At 45.3% G+C, this 15,672-nt stretch overlaps 2 protein-coding genes across 3 annotated transcripts in view; both read left to right on the top strand.

Annotated features, from left to right (window-relative positions):
* LOC134634052 (histone-lysine N-methyltransferase 2C-like) overlaps positions 1-982 on the top strand; it is a 48,176-nt gene extending 47,194 nt beyond the window's left edge. For both annotated transcript variants that reach the window (XM_063483089.1, XM_063483088.1), the window contains one exon: positions 39-982. In XM_063483089.1, coding sequence (XP_063339159.1) covers positions 39-131 — 93 coding nt within the window. In that variant the 3' untranslated portion in view covers positions 132-982. The remainder of the gene's footprint in view (positions 1-38) is intronic.
* A 4,398-nt stretch (positions 983-5,380) lies between these two features.
* LOC134634056 (NACHT, LRR and PYD domains-containing protein 12-like) overlaps positions 5,381-15,672 on the top strand; it is a 33,628-nt gene continuing 23,336 nt past the window's right edge. Inside the window, exons 1-5 of the mRNA XM_063483093.1 lie at positions 5,381-5,429; positions 5,557-5,841; positions 11,213-12,534; positions 12,631-13,085; positions 14,174-14,347. Coding sequence (XP_063339163.1) covers positions 5,384-5,429; positions 5,557-5,841; positions 11,213-12,534; positions 12,631-13,085; positions 14,174-14,347 — 2,282 coding nt within the window. The 5' untranslated portion in view covers positions 5,381-5,383. The remainder of the gene's footprint in view (positions 5,430-5,556; positions 5,842-11,212; positions 12,535-12,630; positions 13,086-14,173; positions 14,348-15,672) is intronic.

The following is a 15,672-nucleotide window of genomic DNA, read 5'->3' as shown; positions in this document are numbered from 1 at the left end:
GCGTGTGTGGTTACTGATTACTGCCCCTCCCCCTCCAGCTGTGCTACGACTACAAGTTCGACCTGGAGGACGATCAACATAAGATCCCGTGTCACTGCGGAGCTGTCAACTGCCGCAAATGGATGAACTGAACACACACACACACACAGGCAGGCAGCTCGCTCTCTGTCGATCGCCTCCCCTGTGGGCGGAGCTTAACTTCATATCAACACAGTGATAATAATGAAAGTGATTGCTTTGATAACAGAGTTAATGATAATAATATTGATGATGGGGATAACAGGTCAGGGTGGGGGTTATATATGCGCATGGGTGGGGTCAGAAGCTTTTTCTGAGGGCGTGGCTGTGTCGGAGAGTGGGCGGGGCTTAAAGAGGCTGGTCCTCTGTGTATATTGTGTGTAAAAATGAGCACAGATGTAAATGTGAGATCAGAGAATGTGTCGTCTTTAACTTGCACTAAAACACAAAAACAACAAAAATAGAGACTTTATTCCCCGGCCCCGCCCACCCCACTCCAGCCCCGCCCACCTCCATTTGTTAATTTCCTGTAAAATAAGAGTTTTTTTGTATTTATTACTGAATGAAGCTATTTTCTAAACCCGCGGTGCGTTCGAGGTCCGGCGTGGCGGTGTGTAAATACGTGTACCATAGATGAGAGAATTGCACACAGAGTTTAAGAAGCCCTCCACCATCCTCACCACCGCCGATCAGCTGCAGCATTTCAAGTACAGTTTGTGTTGCTGACCGGGCACCGCATCCCGATTGGACGGACTGTGAAGCGAGTCGGGCAGGCGTCACCGCGGCCTTCAGGCGCCGAGTCCCGCTGCCGTGTACATAGGAGACTGCTGATGTGTACAGAGACGACACGAAGCCTTTTTTATTATTATTGGATGTAACCGTGATGATGAAGATGTTTGTTTTTGGGAAATATGGTGACTCTGATTTAGAATCATTTACAGAAAAATAAAATATTTTACATGTTGCTCTCGCCTCGTTCTATTCTGTTCTGTGTGCATAGCAACAGTCACCTGGCATGACGTTCTCAGTGTTTCAGTGTATTTGCTGTGTGAGCTGTCGTTGGGACTTCATGTGTTTTGTAACGACTGGCTCTGTTTCCTGTGGTGCCTGGTTGTGTAAGCGGGCTTCACGCCCTCCTGTGATGAAAGCTGGAGTTGTGTTTGTACAGACCGAGTGAGGGTGGGTGGGTGCGTGCAGCAGTGTGGAAACATGAAAGGCGTCAGAAAAGTGAAGAACAAGACGTGGCAGCTCCGCCTTTAGAGCCACGAAGTTTCAGCACAAATCGGCACCTCTGGTTCTGTAAGATTCTCTGTCACATCAGCGCCATATTTCCTGTTTCCTCACTTCCTGTGGGTCAACACCTGGTTTACTGTTGCCTGGGTGGATCCGGGGCCGTTTCATGGTCGGTGAGGGTGAGCAGGAGCTCTGAGGTTGTGGGCTGAAGCTGGAGTCAGAGAAACAATTTTACAGGTTTGATGATCAAATACAGCTCAGACATCGTAACCTGAGAGCGCTCATGTCTCCAAGACACACACTTCCTCTTATGTAGTCATGTGACTCCTGTAAATAGACAGGGGAGGAGCACAGATCCAGGTACCGACAGCAGCTGATGACCAAGATGAGGAAATCAGGATCTACTTCTCTCTGAGACGGAGGCGCGGCTGGGTTTATCCCACCAACACGCTGCACATCGCCTGCTCCTGACCAGGTGAGCTGTTCAGCATCCGTTACCATGGTGCTTTTGAATAGTTGTATTTTGAACATGTAAATATAACTCAAAAGTAAAGGCGTTGCATGAATCTCTGTATGTACACAGCATTTATGTGTGAAGGCTCACTGACACATTAACCTCACACCCCTCAGGATACAACAACTCATAAAACCTGTGGGCTCCACCCACTGGTCAGGTTAATAACATGCGCTGATAAAGACTCCACCCCTCTAAAAGCAGATAACAGCTGAATAGACCTGAAGTCTCTGCAGCCACGGATGGAGCCATTTGAAGTCTCAGAAACTAAAGGAGCTTCAATGCTTCCTTTATTGCCTCCTTTAGCAGAGGAGACACTGAAGTGTCCTTTACAGGAGGACATGTTCATTAATGGTGTGTTTTCCATCCAGTGCAGTGACCTGCTGATGTGAGTGAATCAGCATCAAAGCTCTGTAAAGATGACGAGCTTTGTCAAAGTGACTTCTGTGTGTGTGTGTGTGTGTGTGTGCGCGCACTGCACGCTTCAGGATGTTAGAGACAAACTTCAGTCACAGGAAGAATAAAGGAGAAGTTACTCTGGATCAGCAGCAGAGACGCACACGTCACTTCCCCTCTGAGCTTCCTCTTTATCTGACACACTGATGTGTGAACGATGTAACAGCCTGTGTCTGCAGTCTGCTTTCAGGCTGCTGGAGAGCAGATGAACGTCACCAACGTCCAGCTTCACATTGTGAAATAGTCCAACTGTCTAAGCTTCACTTCTCAGTCCTCATCAGTTCTCCTCCACATCAGGCTGTTTTCTGCCAAAGTCATGGAAAAGCCTTCTAAAATATTCACCCACAGCTCGGGTCTTCTTATCCTGCCTTTACGATTTAGAGCAAAGCTAAGTGGAATAAAAAGTCCCATAAAACTAACATCGAAGCGAAAAGTTTGTTGATTAAAATATTTTCTCAAACTAAAATGGGAAGAAACACAAACTCGACTGATGATGACTGACACTCACTGTGAGTTTGATTTAGGTTTTTGAGTCACAGCAGGGCAGATTCAAAGCAAGCAGCTGATGCTGAAAGGCTTTTGTCCTCGAGCAGGTTGTTCCAGAGTTCAGTGCTGACGGCAAAACCTTCAGATTTAAACTCACGAACAGTCACATCACACTCTGCGTTGCCTTGTGTGACATAAATCTTATATTTTATTTGAGGGTTAGATCAAGATGCGCTCATTAAAATCTGAAAGTTTAAATTCAGTTTTTATAAATTAAATACAAATACCCATCCCTCCATTTTCCATCACTTTTCCTGTTGCTGTCCCAATTTAGCTGTAGGACAGATGACCTCGCCTTAGACTGCAGAATACTTTGGTGTACAGAGGAGTTCATGGTCCTCTCAGTGACTGCAAATCATTTTCAATTCAGTTCTATTTATAAAGCCTGAAATAACAAGAACAACAGTCGCCTCAATGTGCTTTATATTGTAAGGTCAACTCTACAATAATACATACAGGGAGAAACCCAACAATCATATGACCCCCTATGAGCAAGCACTTTGGTGGCAGTGGGAAGCAAAAACTCCCTTTTAACAGGAAGAAACCTCCGACAGAACCAGGCTCAGGGAGGGGCGGGGCCATCTGCTGCGACCGGTTGGGGTGAGAGAAGGAAGACAGGATAAAGACATGCTGTGGAAGAGAGACAGAGATTAATAACAGATATAATTCAGTGCAGAGAGGTCTATTAACACATACTGAGTGAGAAAGGTGGCTGGAAAGGAAAAACTCAATGCATCATGGGAATCCCCGGCAGCCTACGTCTATTGCAGCATAACTAAGGGAGGATTCAGGGTCACCTGGTCCAGCCCTAACTATATGCTTTAGCAAAAAGGAAAGTTTGAAGCCTAATCTTGAAAGTAGAGATAGTGTCTGTCTCCTGAATCCAAACTGGAAGCTGGTTCCACAGAAGAGGGGCCTGAAAACTGAAGGCTCTGCCTCCCATTCTACTTTTAATCCCCTAAAGTTGATTGTGTTCATCTGGACAAAGTGTTTGCAGTCAGCTGAGATGGAAGAAGTCACCTGGATGACGATGAAATGTTTCTCCCACTGAAAACGTCCAGATGAACACAATCAACCTGGGATTTACTTTCCTCCATGACTGAGTGTGCATCAGTCTCTTTGATAACTTCTAAATGTTGATGTTTGATTTATTTCAGTGTTGGGTTTTTTTGTTCCTGAGTAAATCGGTTCAGCTTCATAAATGAACCGTTTTATTTAATATTGACGTCTTACTTGGAGAGCTGTCAGTATATTTCTGTCATATAACTGTCATATCCCCTGATGTAAAATGTTCTGTTCTTATTTAAACAGCTGACTCTGAATTAAATCTAATCTAATTCAGGAGGAAACATTTTCCCTGGGAACAAAAACAGCATGTTAATACGTGGAGACCCTGAAAGCTGCTCCAACAATGATCACATTATATTTTAAATATTTGTTCAGTTCTCTTCCAAACCCCAGCAGCTGTCTGCTGTAGGTTTGAGAAATAAATAGAAATAAAAGCGTTCTAACGTCTCACCTGTTTGTTTTTATTCAGGCACACATGTGTTTATCAAGACAGATGAAGCTTGTGTTTCAGTCATGTAGTGATTGTGTTTAACTGTATGAAGTTTATTAGACGTTATGAAACAGACGATACAGAAAAGCCAATTTTGTCAAAGTCACTTAAGAAAAAAAGCTCTAACTACATCATGTGTAATTTCCATTCCATTAATCACAGTTCAGAGGGGACGGAGCTGTGATGTCATCAAGTACACCGCCGCTCCAATTGTAGAATGATTGTGCTGCGTTCTCGGGAAGCCTGGACTCCCATGTGAACTTATGAAGAATGTACTTGCATACTTGAGCATTGAGAAACGGCCCCGGTTAGATACCACATTTGGAAGATGGTACATCAGGATTCAGTGTCCCTAAACTCCCTTAAAATGCTGTTAAAGCTTGGAGCTCTTCCAGACTGGGACCTCTGCCAGATTCTCCCAGTGGACACTCATTGTATGTTTGAATGGGCCAGGCCTTCTCCACCATCTGGTCCATCTCACCCCTAGGTAGCAAGTGAAAACCAAGCTTCACTTGCTGAGTGTACAAGGTGTAGAGCTGCAGGTCTGATTACAAGTACCTGAACATCAGTTGGGTTCACATCAGGTAGATCGTTCTTCCCAAACACCTTTCAGGGACTCCAAGATGGCTGAGTATTCTGAACTATTGTCTGTGGTACAAAGCAAAAACAACAATGAGGACCCGTTAATTGGTCCGGGGAAACAACTTCCTCATCCTCTGGAGAAACCCAATATCCAAACACAGAGCTGGGGCCATTCAAGTATATATAAAAGTATACCCACCCCTTCTCGCTGCCTCTCAACAAGAGAAACTTCAAAGTAGAACAGAGTCCAGCCTTAATCCAAGAAACTGCTTCTAACATTAGCTGTTTGTTGAGGTGAACCCAAATATTACTGGTAATTCTACATCAGCCGCAGGTTTTCTCAGTACTATAACTTCACTGCAGCGTGTAAACAGAAGACTCCATCAGAAACAGGGGAGCTGTGATGTGTTGCAATAAGTGATATGAGACCAGCTGATCCTGATTCACTCTGTACCTCATTCTGTCATAGATCACAGATGGAGTCTGAACCAGACCGGCCAGCTTTATCAGCTCCATCCGCAGGTAGGAGCTCAGTGTTTTAGGACTTTAACACAGAAACACACAAAGCTCAAACTGACCAACCGTAGCTCTCATTTCCTTCAAAGAGTGAGGTAGGATGCATGCTTATCCTGTCTCCTTTTTCCTGTAGAGGATGAGCTCAGCAGGGTACGGTGCAGCTTTGTTTGGAGGGTTTCAAAAGAAATCCTCACACAGCTCCTGGAGGCTCTGGTAACGGACCGTGTCCTGAATGATCTGGAGAAAGCATCAATAGTGGAGGGGAACTCGGTCACAGCAGATAAGGCTCGTGACTTGATTGACACAGTAAAGAAAAAAGGAGGAACTGCCTCCAGGATAATGATCAGACATCTTCAGACCATAGATCCGACTCTCTCCTCTGAGCTGCATTTGTCCTTTGAGCCATCTGCGCAGCCAGGTGAGCTCTGTTTGTTGTTATGGTGGTTTTATTGCTCAGTTTACTTCAATTCTGAGAGATTTAACTGTGTGTGTGTTTGATTTAACTGTAAATAAAGTTTTTTTTTCTGTTGTGAATATATTGAACACTTTACTTAATATTTTAATTACAAATCCGCTTTTCTCTTCAGAGCTACATTTCTCTGGACATTTCAGAATCAGAATCAGAAAGGGTTTTATTGCCAAATGTTGAGCAGGTTTACAACATTAGGAAATTGCTGCGGTACTTAGTGCAAACATACAGTCAGATAACGCTTAAATAAACATAAAAATTACAAGTGCTAAGTAGATAGATATATACATGAGTGCAGGTGGTGATCAGTGCAAACATGGAATGATGTAGTGAACACAGTGTAGGGTCATGTGTTAGTGGTGGGAACAGTCATATGGTTATTGTTCATGAGTCCAACAGCAGAGGGGAAGAAACTGTTCTTATGGCGAGAGGTTCTGGTGTGAATGGACCGGAGCCTCCTGCCTGAGGGGAGCAGGTCAAACAGACTGTGTCCAGGGTGAGAAGGGTCAGCTGTGATCCCAGCTGCACGCCCCAGTGTCCTGGAGGTGTACAGGTCCTGCAGAGATGGGAGTCTGCAGCCAATCACCTTCTCAGCAGAGCGCACAACACGCTGCAGTCTCTGTTTGACCCTGATAGTGGCTCCAGCGTACCACACGGTGATGGAGGAGGTGAGGATGGACTCGATGATTGCAGTGTAGAATTGCATCATCGTCCGTGTTGGCAGGTTCAATTTCTTCAGCTGCCTCAGGAAGTACATCCTCTGCTGGGCTTTCTTTATGACGGAGGTGATGGTGGGCTCCCACTTCAGGTCCTGGGTGATGGTGGTACCCAGGAAGCAGAATGAGTCCACAGAGGTGATGATGGGGGGGAGTGGGGCTGTGTGCTTCCTGAAGTCCACAATAATCTCCACTGTCTTCTGGGCATTCAGCACCAGGTTGTTGTGGCTGCACCAGGACACCAGACGTTCAACCTCCCTCCTGTAGGCAGACTCATCCCCGTCTGAGATGAGTCCAATAACGGTGGTGTCATCTGCAAACTTGATTAGCTTGACAGACTGGTGGGTGGAGGTGCAGCAGTTGGTGTACAGGGAGAAGAGCAGAGGAGAAAGAACACAGCCCTGAGGGGAGCCGGTGCTGATGGTCCGGGAGTCCGAGACATTCTTTCCCAGCCTCACATGCTGCTTCCTGTCCGTCAGGAAGTCAGTGATCCACCGGCAGATGGGATCAGGCACATTCATCTGGGAAAGCTTGCCTTGGAGATGGTCTGGAAGGATGGTGTTGAAGGCAGAGCTGAAGTCCACAAACAGGATCCTGGCGTAGGTTCCTGGGGAGTCCAGATGCTGCAGGATGAAGTGTAGAGCCATGTTGATAGCATCGTCTACAGACCTGTTGGCTCTGTATGCAAACTGCAGGGGGTCCAGGAGGGGGGCCGTGAGGGTCTTGAGGTAGGAGAGAACCAGGCGCTCAAATGACTTCATGACCACAGATGTCAGAGCCACAGGTCTGTAGTCATTTAGTCCAGTGATCCTAGGTTTCTTGGGGACAGGGATTATGGTGGAGGACTTGAAGCAGGCAGGCACATGACATGCCTGCAGTGAGGAGTTGAAAATGCCAGAAAACACTGGGGCCAGCTCGTTTGCACAGTGTCTGAGGGTGGCAGGAGACACACCGTCTGGGCCAGGAGCTTTTCGAGCATTCAGACTCTTAAACTGCTTCCTCACATCTGCTTCATGAATATGAAGAGTTGTAGTGGGAGAAGGTGGTGTGAAATCCTCCTTGGTGTGGGGTGAGAAGGGAGGTGTTGTAGATGAAGTGTTTGATGGTGGTGATGGCTTTATGGAGGGGGGAGAGGTGGGGGAATGAGTGTCCAAAGTGTCTCTATTGTTGGGGCCGTTGGAGGTGTGAAGGCTGCTTGATGGCTCGTCAAAACGGCAGTAAAAGTCGTTAAGGGTGTTGGCCAAGAGCAAGTCATCAGTGGAGTGGGGGGTTTTAGGCTTGTAGTTGGTGATATTCCTAAAACTTTTCCACACAGAGGCCGAGTCATTCTCTGAGATCTGCTGCCATACTGTATATAAATACCACTGTTTTGCACATACCAACCTCTGTATATTTTATATATCTTATTCTATTGTTTACTTTATTTCATTTGTAAAACAGGTATACACATACTATATACACACTCAAACACACACACGTAGAAAAACATATTTAGTATACACATTCAGTAATGTATATACCTTTACCTTTACATATTGTACATATATTTATTACTTTTTAGATTAGCCATTTTTATATTTTGCTTGTTTTACGTTATTGTATTTTGCACAACTCTGTTGCTTGTGAAGCTCGCACACAAGAATTTCACTCGCATGTACTGTACCAGTGTACCTGCACATGTGACGTGACAATAAAAGTGATTTGATTTGATTTGCTGCATCTTCTCAGAGTGCAGATGTTTAGCAATGTCCACTTCTTTAGTGAACCTGTACTTGGCCTCTCTGTAGTAGTCCCTGTCTCCGCTTCTGAATGCCTTTCTCTTTTCCAGCCACAGCTTTTTGAGTTTAGGAGTAAACCAGGGTTTGTCATTGTTATAACTCACCCTGGTGTGTGATGGCACAATGCTGTCCTCGCAGAAGTGGATATAGGAGGTGACAATGTCCGTAAACTCGTCCAAGCTGTTAGAAGCAGCCTTCATTGTGTCCCAGTCTGTGGACTCCAAACACGTGCGAAGCTCCTCCACAGCCTCGTTGCTCCACACTTTTTTAGTCCTCACGACAGGTTTGGAGAGCTTCAGCCTCTGTCTGTACGTGGGGATCAGGTGGATCATGACGTGGTCAGAAAGTCCGAGTGAAACGCTGGGCACCGTGCGATAGGCCCCGCTGATCGTGCTGTAGCAGTGGTCCAATAACCTCTCCTCTCTGGTCGGGCATTTAATATACTGCTTGTATTTGGGAAGCTCTTGGCTCAGATTGGCTTTGTTAAAGTCCCCAAGAGCAATAATGAGAGAGTCCGGGAATGTCCGCTCCAGTGCAGTATCTGCTCCGCGAGGGCGCACTGAGCTGCCTGCACATCCGCATCTGGCGGGATGTAAACAGCGGCCAAGATGAATGAAGCAAACTCCCGCGGAGAATAAAACGGTTTGCAGTGAATAAAAAGGTATTCCAGAGAGGAAGAGCAGAACAATCACTGTTACATCTGTGCACCAGCCACTATTAATGTAGAAGCAGACGCCTCCACCTGTGGTCTTACCAGAGAGCGAGGCCTGCCGGTCCGCGCGCAGCAGATGAAAACCCTCCAGCTTGAGCGCGCAGTCCGGGATGTCCTCACAGAGCCACGACTCCGTAAAACATAAGACACAGGAGAAGGCAAAGTCTCTGTTCATGCTTCTCATCAGGGCCAGCTCGTCCATCTTTTTTTTTATTTATTTATTTTTTTTAGCTCGTCCATCTTATTCCGGAGTGAGCGTACGTTGGAAAGGAAGATCCCAGGAAGTCCGCGTCTCCTCAGACGCACGAGTGCGCCGGCTTGCTTTCCTCTCCTTCGGCGTCTCACTTTCCTGATCAAAGTCTGCAGTAAATCTGCCGCAGATGCGACAAATATTGGAAGTAAATCCACAGGTGTTGTAGTCCTGTAGTTAAGAAGCTCTTCTCTGGTGTAAGAATATCCAGAGGAGTGCCCAGACACACAAGTTATGCACAAAAACAAAACAGAAGTAACGCACTGAAGCACCAGGGCATCCATACGCGGTGCCATCTTGGAACATATGTATGTACAGAACATATGTATCTGTATCTCATTTAAAGTTTGTTGCTTTTTGATTGATCCACATTTGTTATCTGCAAAGACACTGATATGAGAATTGTGTCTTTGTGGTTGGTGAAAACACATGAACCTCCTCATGAATGAGCTGAAAAACGTGAAAATCATGAAGCCAGTAGTTACCCAGTAGTTTCCTCGTTTCAGACACTGAAACTGGATTATTTCCATTTGATGGTTAGAGGGTTAATTCCATGTCCCAATCATTAATTTTGGTAATTGGGGGTCAGTCCGTCAGGGTCTCCGCTCCTGGCCCCTGCCCAACACACATTGCACCTGACCCCTACGGCGCCTCCTGCAGGTGGTTAGCTCTCAGGAGGATGGGCCCATCTCCTTTTTTTTTTTTTTTTTTTTTTTTGGGCCTGTCCCCATGGACTAAGGCCTGGCCACCAGACGCTCGCCCTCGGGCACCCTGTCAGTGACTGGCTCCGGTCGGGGGGCCCCCGTAACCCTATCCCGGGCAGGGTGAACTGTTCCCTCGATGTTCTTTTCATAGGGGTGTTGTGAATCGCTCTTTCAATGCCTTGGTGTTCCCCCCGGACAAGCTGGAGGAGGGGAGAGGGAGGTCTGGGCTTCTCTGCTTAGGCTGCTGCCCCCACCACCCGGCCCCGGATAAATGGAAGACGGTGGATGGATTGTTAGAGAGTTAGAGAGTTTACTTTGTGTGGTTTGTAACATAACTAATTTGTTAATGGTAAAAAATTCATTGTCAGGAGAGAGACCTGACTCACCCCGAGAGGAAGGATTTACTCCATCAGACCCTGAAGACCTAAACAAACCGTCACAGTGTTGTATGTGGGAACATGTGCTGAAAGACCACCTTTCTCAGCTTTTACTAGTCTGTCTTTCTAATTGCTAACATGATAGCTGTATCTGGTATGAGTGAATGACAAGGTCTTAAAAGAATAAACAATCCTGGTTGGGGGCTGTTCAACTCGAGCTGTGTGTTGGCCAGACTGCCAACCTTGTCTTGGTTCCCGTGTCTCTGCTAATAATAAAGGGAGGACCTGGGGTCCTCGCTTGTCCTCTGTGCTGATGTGTAAAGGAAGAATCATCCTGATTCCCTTATTTAACAGCTTCTACCAACTGTAAAGTGTAATCTCTATACTAAGAAAATACTAAATGCATTAAAAGACCCTAAAAATAAAAAACTCAAAATGTTTGAGCATATTTCTTTGTTTGATAAGTCACTGCAGCTCTAACCAATGCAGTTATCTGGCTTTCTTGTCTGGACTCCAGCTTTTTAACTGTTGACTGAAGTTTTTGTTGGTTCATGAACTTCTAACCTACACTGAGTTTTGTTTGAATGACTCCAGGGATAAGTGTGTCACAGTGATTTGTTTATGAGTTATAATAAATCAGTTTAGCTCGAAGTCATAGCTTCATAACCGTAGACTTGGGTTTAAGTCACATTCACATATAGATGCAGTTGAATAACTTTTTCCTCATACTGTGCAGACCACTCTACAGGCAATGATCTTATTGACAGTTTTTGTTTCATCCAGAGACTCTTCAGGCCTGTCACCTCAAACTCAAGTCAAACCTGAAACAGAAGTTCCAGTGTGTGTTTGAGGGGATCCCTAAAGCAGGAAACCCAACCCTTCTGAATGAGATCTACACAGAGCTCTACATCACAGAGGGAGGGACTGCAGAGGTCAATGATGAACATGAGGTCAGACAGATTGAAACAGCATCCAGGAAACCAGACAGACCAGAAACAACCATCAGACAAGAAGACATCTTTAAACTCCCACCTGGAAGAAAAGCACCAGTAAGAACAGTGCTGACGATGGGAGTGGCTGGCATTGGGAAAACTGTCCTAACACAGAAGTTCACTTTGGACTGGGCTGAAGGCAAAGCCAACCAGGACATCCAGTTCATGTTTCCATTCACTTTCAGAGAGCTGAATCTGCTGAAAGAGGAAAGGTTCAGCTTGGTGGAACTTGTTCATCACTGCTTTACTGAAACCAAAGAAGCAGGAATCTGCAGCTTTGAAGACTTCCAGGTTGTGTTCATCTTTGATGGTCTGGATGAGTGCCGACCTCCTCTGGACTTCAACAAAACTACAATCCTAACTGATGTTACTGAGTCCACCTCAGTGAATGTGCTGCTGATAAACCTCATCAGGGGGAAACTGCTTCCCTCTGCTCGCCTCTGGATAACCACACGACCTGCAGCAGCCAATCAGATCCCTCCTGACTGTGTTAGCATGGTGACAGAGGTCAGAGGGTTCTCTGACCCACAGAAGGAGGAGTACTTCAGGAAGAGATTCAGAGATGAGGAGCAGGCCAGCAGGATCATCTCCCACATCAAGACATCACGAAGCCTCCACATCATGTGCCACATCCCAGTCTTCTGCTGGATCACTGCTACAGTTCTGGAGTTTGTCATGAAGAACAAAGAGAGTGAAGATCTGCCTAAGACTCTCACAGAGCTCTACCTGCGCCTTGTGCTATTTCACCTAAAAACAAAGAACATCAAGTGTGATAAAGCCACAGATCCACACTGGAGTCCAGAGAGCAGGAAGATGATTGAGTCTCTGGGAAAACTGGCTTTTGATCAGCTGCAGAAAGGAAACCTGATCTTCTATGAATCAGACCTGACAGAGTGTGGCATCGATATCAGAGCAGCCTCAGTGCATTCAGGAGTGTTCACACAGATCTTTACAGCTGATGAGTATGACATGTTTTCAGAAACGGTCTACTGCTTTGTTCATCTGAGTGTTCAGGAGTTTCTGGCTGCAGTCTACATGTTCCACTGTTTCACCAACAGGAAGATAGAGGTGCTGGAAGAGTTCCTGGGAAAAGACTGGGAACATAAAACAGAGGTGCTGCAGAACTTTGTGGGGAAAGACTGTAAGGATTATCTATTTGATTCTTTATCTGATGTTGATGATGATGATGATGATGAAGTTTCATCCGAGTGTGTGTTTCTCAAGAGAGTCATGGAGAAATCCCTCCAAAGTAAAAATGGCCACCTGGACCTGTTTGTTCGTTTCCTTCATGGCCTCTGTCTGGAGTCCAACCAGAGACTCTTAGGAGGTCTGCTGGGTCAGACAGAGATCAGTCCAGAAACCATCCAGAGAGTCATCAAGAGTCTGAAGAAGATGAACAGTGATAAAATCTCTCCTGACAGAAGCATCAACATCTTCCACTGTCTGATGGAGATGAACGACCTCTCAGTGTATCAGGAGATCCAAGAGTTCCTCAAATCAGAGAACAGATCAGAGAAACTCTCTGAGATCCACTGCTCAGCTCTGGCCTTCATGCTGCAGATGTCAGAGGAGGTTCTGGATGAGTTGGACCTAAAGAAGTACAACACATCGGTGGATGGACAACGCAGATTAATTCCAGCTGTGAGGAACTGCAGAAAGGCTCGGTAAGTGCAGATCTCTGTCTCTATGCACATGTGTGTTCCTGCGTTGCGTCTGACAACGAAAGGTAAAAAGAAAGACTTCCAAGTAAATCCAAGGCCTCCAAGGACTTCCAAGGCTTGGAGGTCCTAAAAGCCAGTATACCAATAACAGTTTGGGGTTTAGAACACATTTTGTGTAATTATAACAATATGTCATTTATGACCCAGTTACACGCAATACAAGTCAGACTGTTAAGAAGCTTTAGAGTGTAAAGGCCAACCCCAGCTCCTGAATCGTGTCATAGAAAAACAGTTTCTAAATCAGTCCTCCTCTTATTTTATTACAAAGCCTGGTTGAATTGGTTTGTGTTCACAAGTTTTTCAGAAGGTAGAAGACAATGTTGAAGTTCACACAATCATCTGTCCTTATCTCTAAATACTGAATTCTTTTAATAGTGAATTATGGTCAGGTCTGACTGTCGAGTCCTTCATTTCATTTGTGACACTAAATGTTCCACAGACGTTCCACAGACAGAGGTCTGTTTGGATGAGGTGTGGAGATGACCAAACGTAGGACTAAAAGAAAAAGGAAAATGAGTTATTGTATTGTCACAAACAGACCAAAATGAGCCAAAGTCCAACTGTAAACAGGGACAGAGCACAAAACAAGACACGTGAGAAAAGTGATTATCAAAGTAAAACAGGAAATAGGAAAAGAAATAAACAGGGAGATGTGAAGCTCAACAGAAACATGATAAGAGTGAGAGGGGAACACTGAAGGTATCACAGAGAAGACAGAGGGGGGGCAAAGACGAGAACATCAGGACCACAAGAAAGAACATCAATTAAATTAAAGAAAGAACCAAAAGTTCACAAACTGTTCACTGAGCTGAACTCAGTCAAATATCCTGAGTCACAGTTAAAATGTTTTTCTGATGGAGATGGCCTCAGGAGTCTGTGGAGTCAGGCGTGGGGTTAGAGCAAACCGACAGACTGAGGAGGATTCCTGTTTCATGTCAGTCAGATCAGCTGCAGCACTGATATCCAGAGCACAATGTCCAACAGGAAGTGTCCAGCTGGGTTATTTTGTTGTAATGTTTGTGTCATCACAGGTTAAGGTGGTGTGGACTGTCAGAGTCTCACTTTCAATGTGTGACCTCAGCTCTGAAGTCCAACACCTCCAGCCTGATTCAGCTGGACCTGAGTGGAAATATCCTGGATGGTTCAGGACTGAAGCTTCTGTGTGCTGGACTGAAGAGTCCAAACTGTAAACTGGAGGCTCTGAGGTCAGTTCACTGCCTGCAGCTGTCAGTTACTATCAGACTACAAGGTAGTTTTTTTTTTTTTTTTTTAAATTAAAATCAGTTTCAACCTTGTGTTCAAATGTTCAGTAATATATTTGGTTACTATCTGTGAAGTTAGTTAGTGATGCGATTGGAAGGCACTCAGGATGTTTCTCTATCTGGAGCTTGCTGAATCCAACACCTTCAGCCTGGCCATCACAATTCACCACTGTGTTGTTTGTTTGGTGGTGTCCATCTCAGAGCAGCTTTTGTGCTTGTGGTCTAGTCTGTACACATGTCCAAGTATGTGTAGGCATCGCCATTTGATTTGTTGTAGTATGACTGGTGACGTTAAGTATTTCTGTATGGATGACTGGAATGACCGAGCCAAAGTCCAGACCGTGACCTATTTGGAATGGTGAGACCGCCATGGTTCTGGGTCTTTGACCTTTTGGGTTTGGGAGTCTTCTCCGCTCCTAGTTTGTTTATATCTTAATTTTGACTGTTATTTAATATCTCTAGCTTCTAGTTCTGTAGTTAGACTTTGTTATTTTCATTTAGTTCCTTATGTTTTTTTTCCTCAGTCATTTTGTATACTGTCAAGTTTCTGTCTCTGTGTTCATTATTTCCCTGTCACATTACTTCCTCTCTTACTTTGTTTGGCCTCTGTCACCTATGCCTAGGGATGGGTATCGAAACCCGGTTCTTGTTGAGAACCGGTTCCCACTGTTTCAATTCCTTGGAATTGTTTGGAATTTTTACAAATGATTCCCTTATCGATTCCAGTCGCCCCAAATGACATCACCACGTTGCGGAGCATCATTTACATGGCGCCTACGCACCACAAACGCTCAAAAGTTTGGTTATACTTTACGAGAACGGATGACAACAGGGCAACTTGCAATACTTGCAAAGTAGATATTTCATTTAAGGGAGGAAACACTACGAATATGCAAAAGCATTTGCTCACAAAACACGCGATGACCTTAAATGAATGTCGTGTTTTTAATTCCGCTCCGGACTCGTGAATCTCAACCCAGCAGCAGCGGTAACGTTTGCACGTCCTCTCCCGTTAATGCGGCAGGTAAATAATCAACTAACAGTGCATATTATGTTAGCGCGATCTGCCTTATTACAAAACCTGCCATTACTGTGCATTTAGGTGACCATGATGAGACAGACAGAGTCTGGCTGGCTCAGATGTTGGCAGTTCTCGCTGCAGTCTACCGGTAGCGTCTCCTTTCAGGCCAGGATAGACGAATGTCACCGAGCAGTGACTAAGTTTGTGGTCAAAGGCTTGCACCCATTTGCCACAGCAGATGCCCCCG

The sequence above is a fragment of the Pelmatolapia mariae genome, linkage group LG9 (genome assembly GCF_036321145.2).
Source record: "Pelmatolapia mariae isolate MD_Pm_ZW linkage group LG9, Pm_UMD_F_2, whole genome shotgun sequence".
NCBI classification, from domain to species: domain Eukaryota; kingdom Metazoa; phylum Chordata; class Actinopteri; order Cichliformes; family Cichlidae; genus Pelmatolapia; species Pelmatolapia mariae.
The sequence above is the reverse complement of the archived record's forward strand: the minus strand, read 5'-3'. Positions and strand labels throughout refer to the sequence as shown.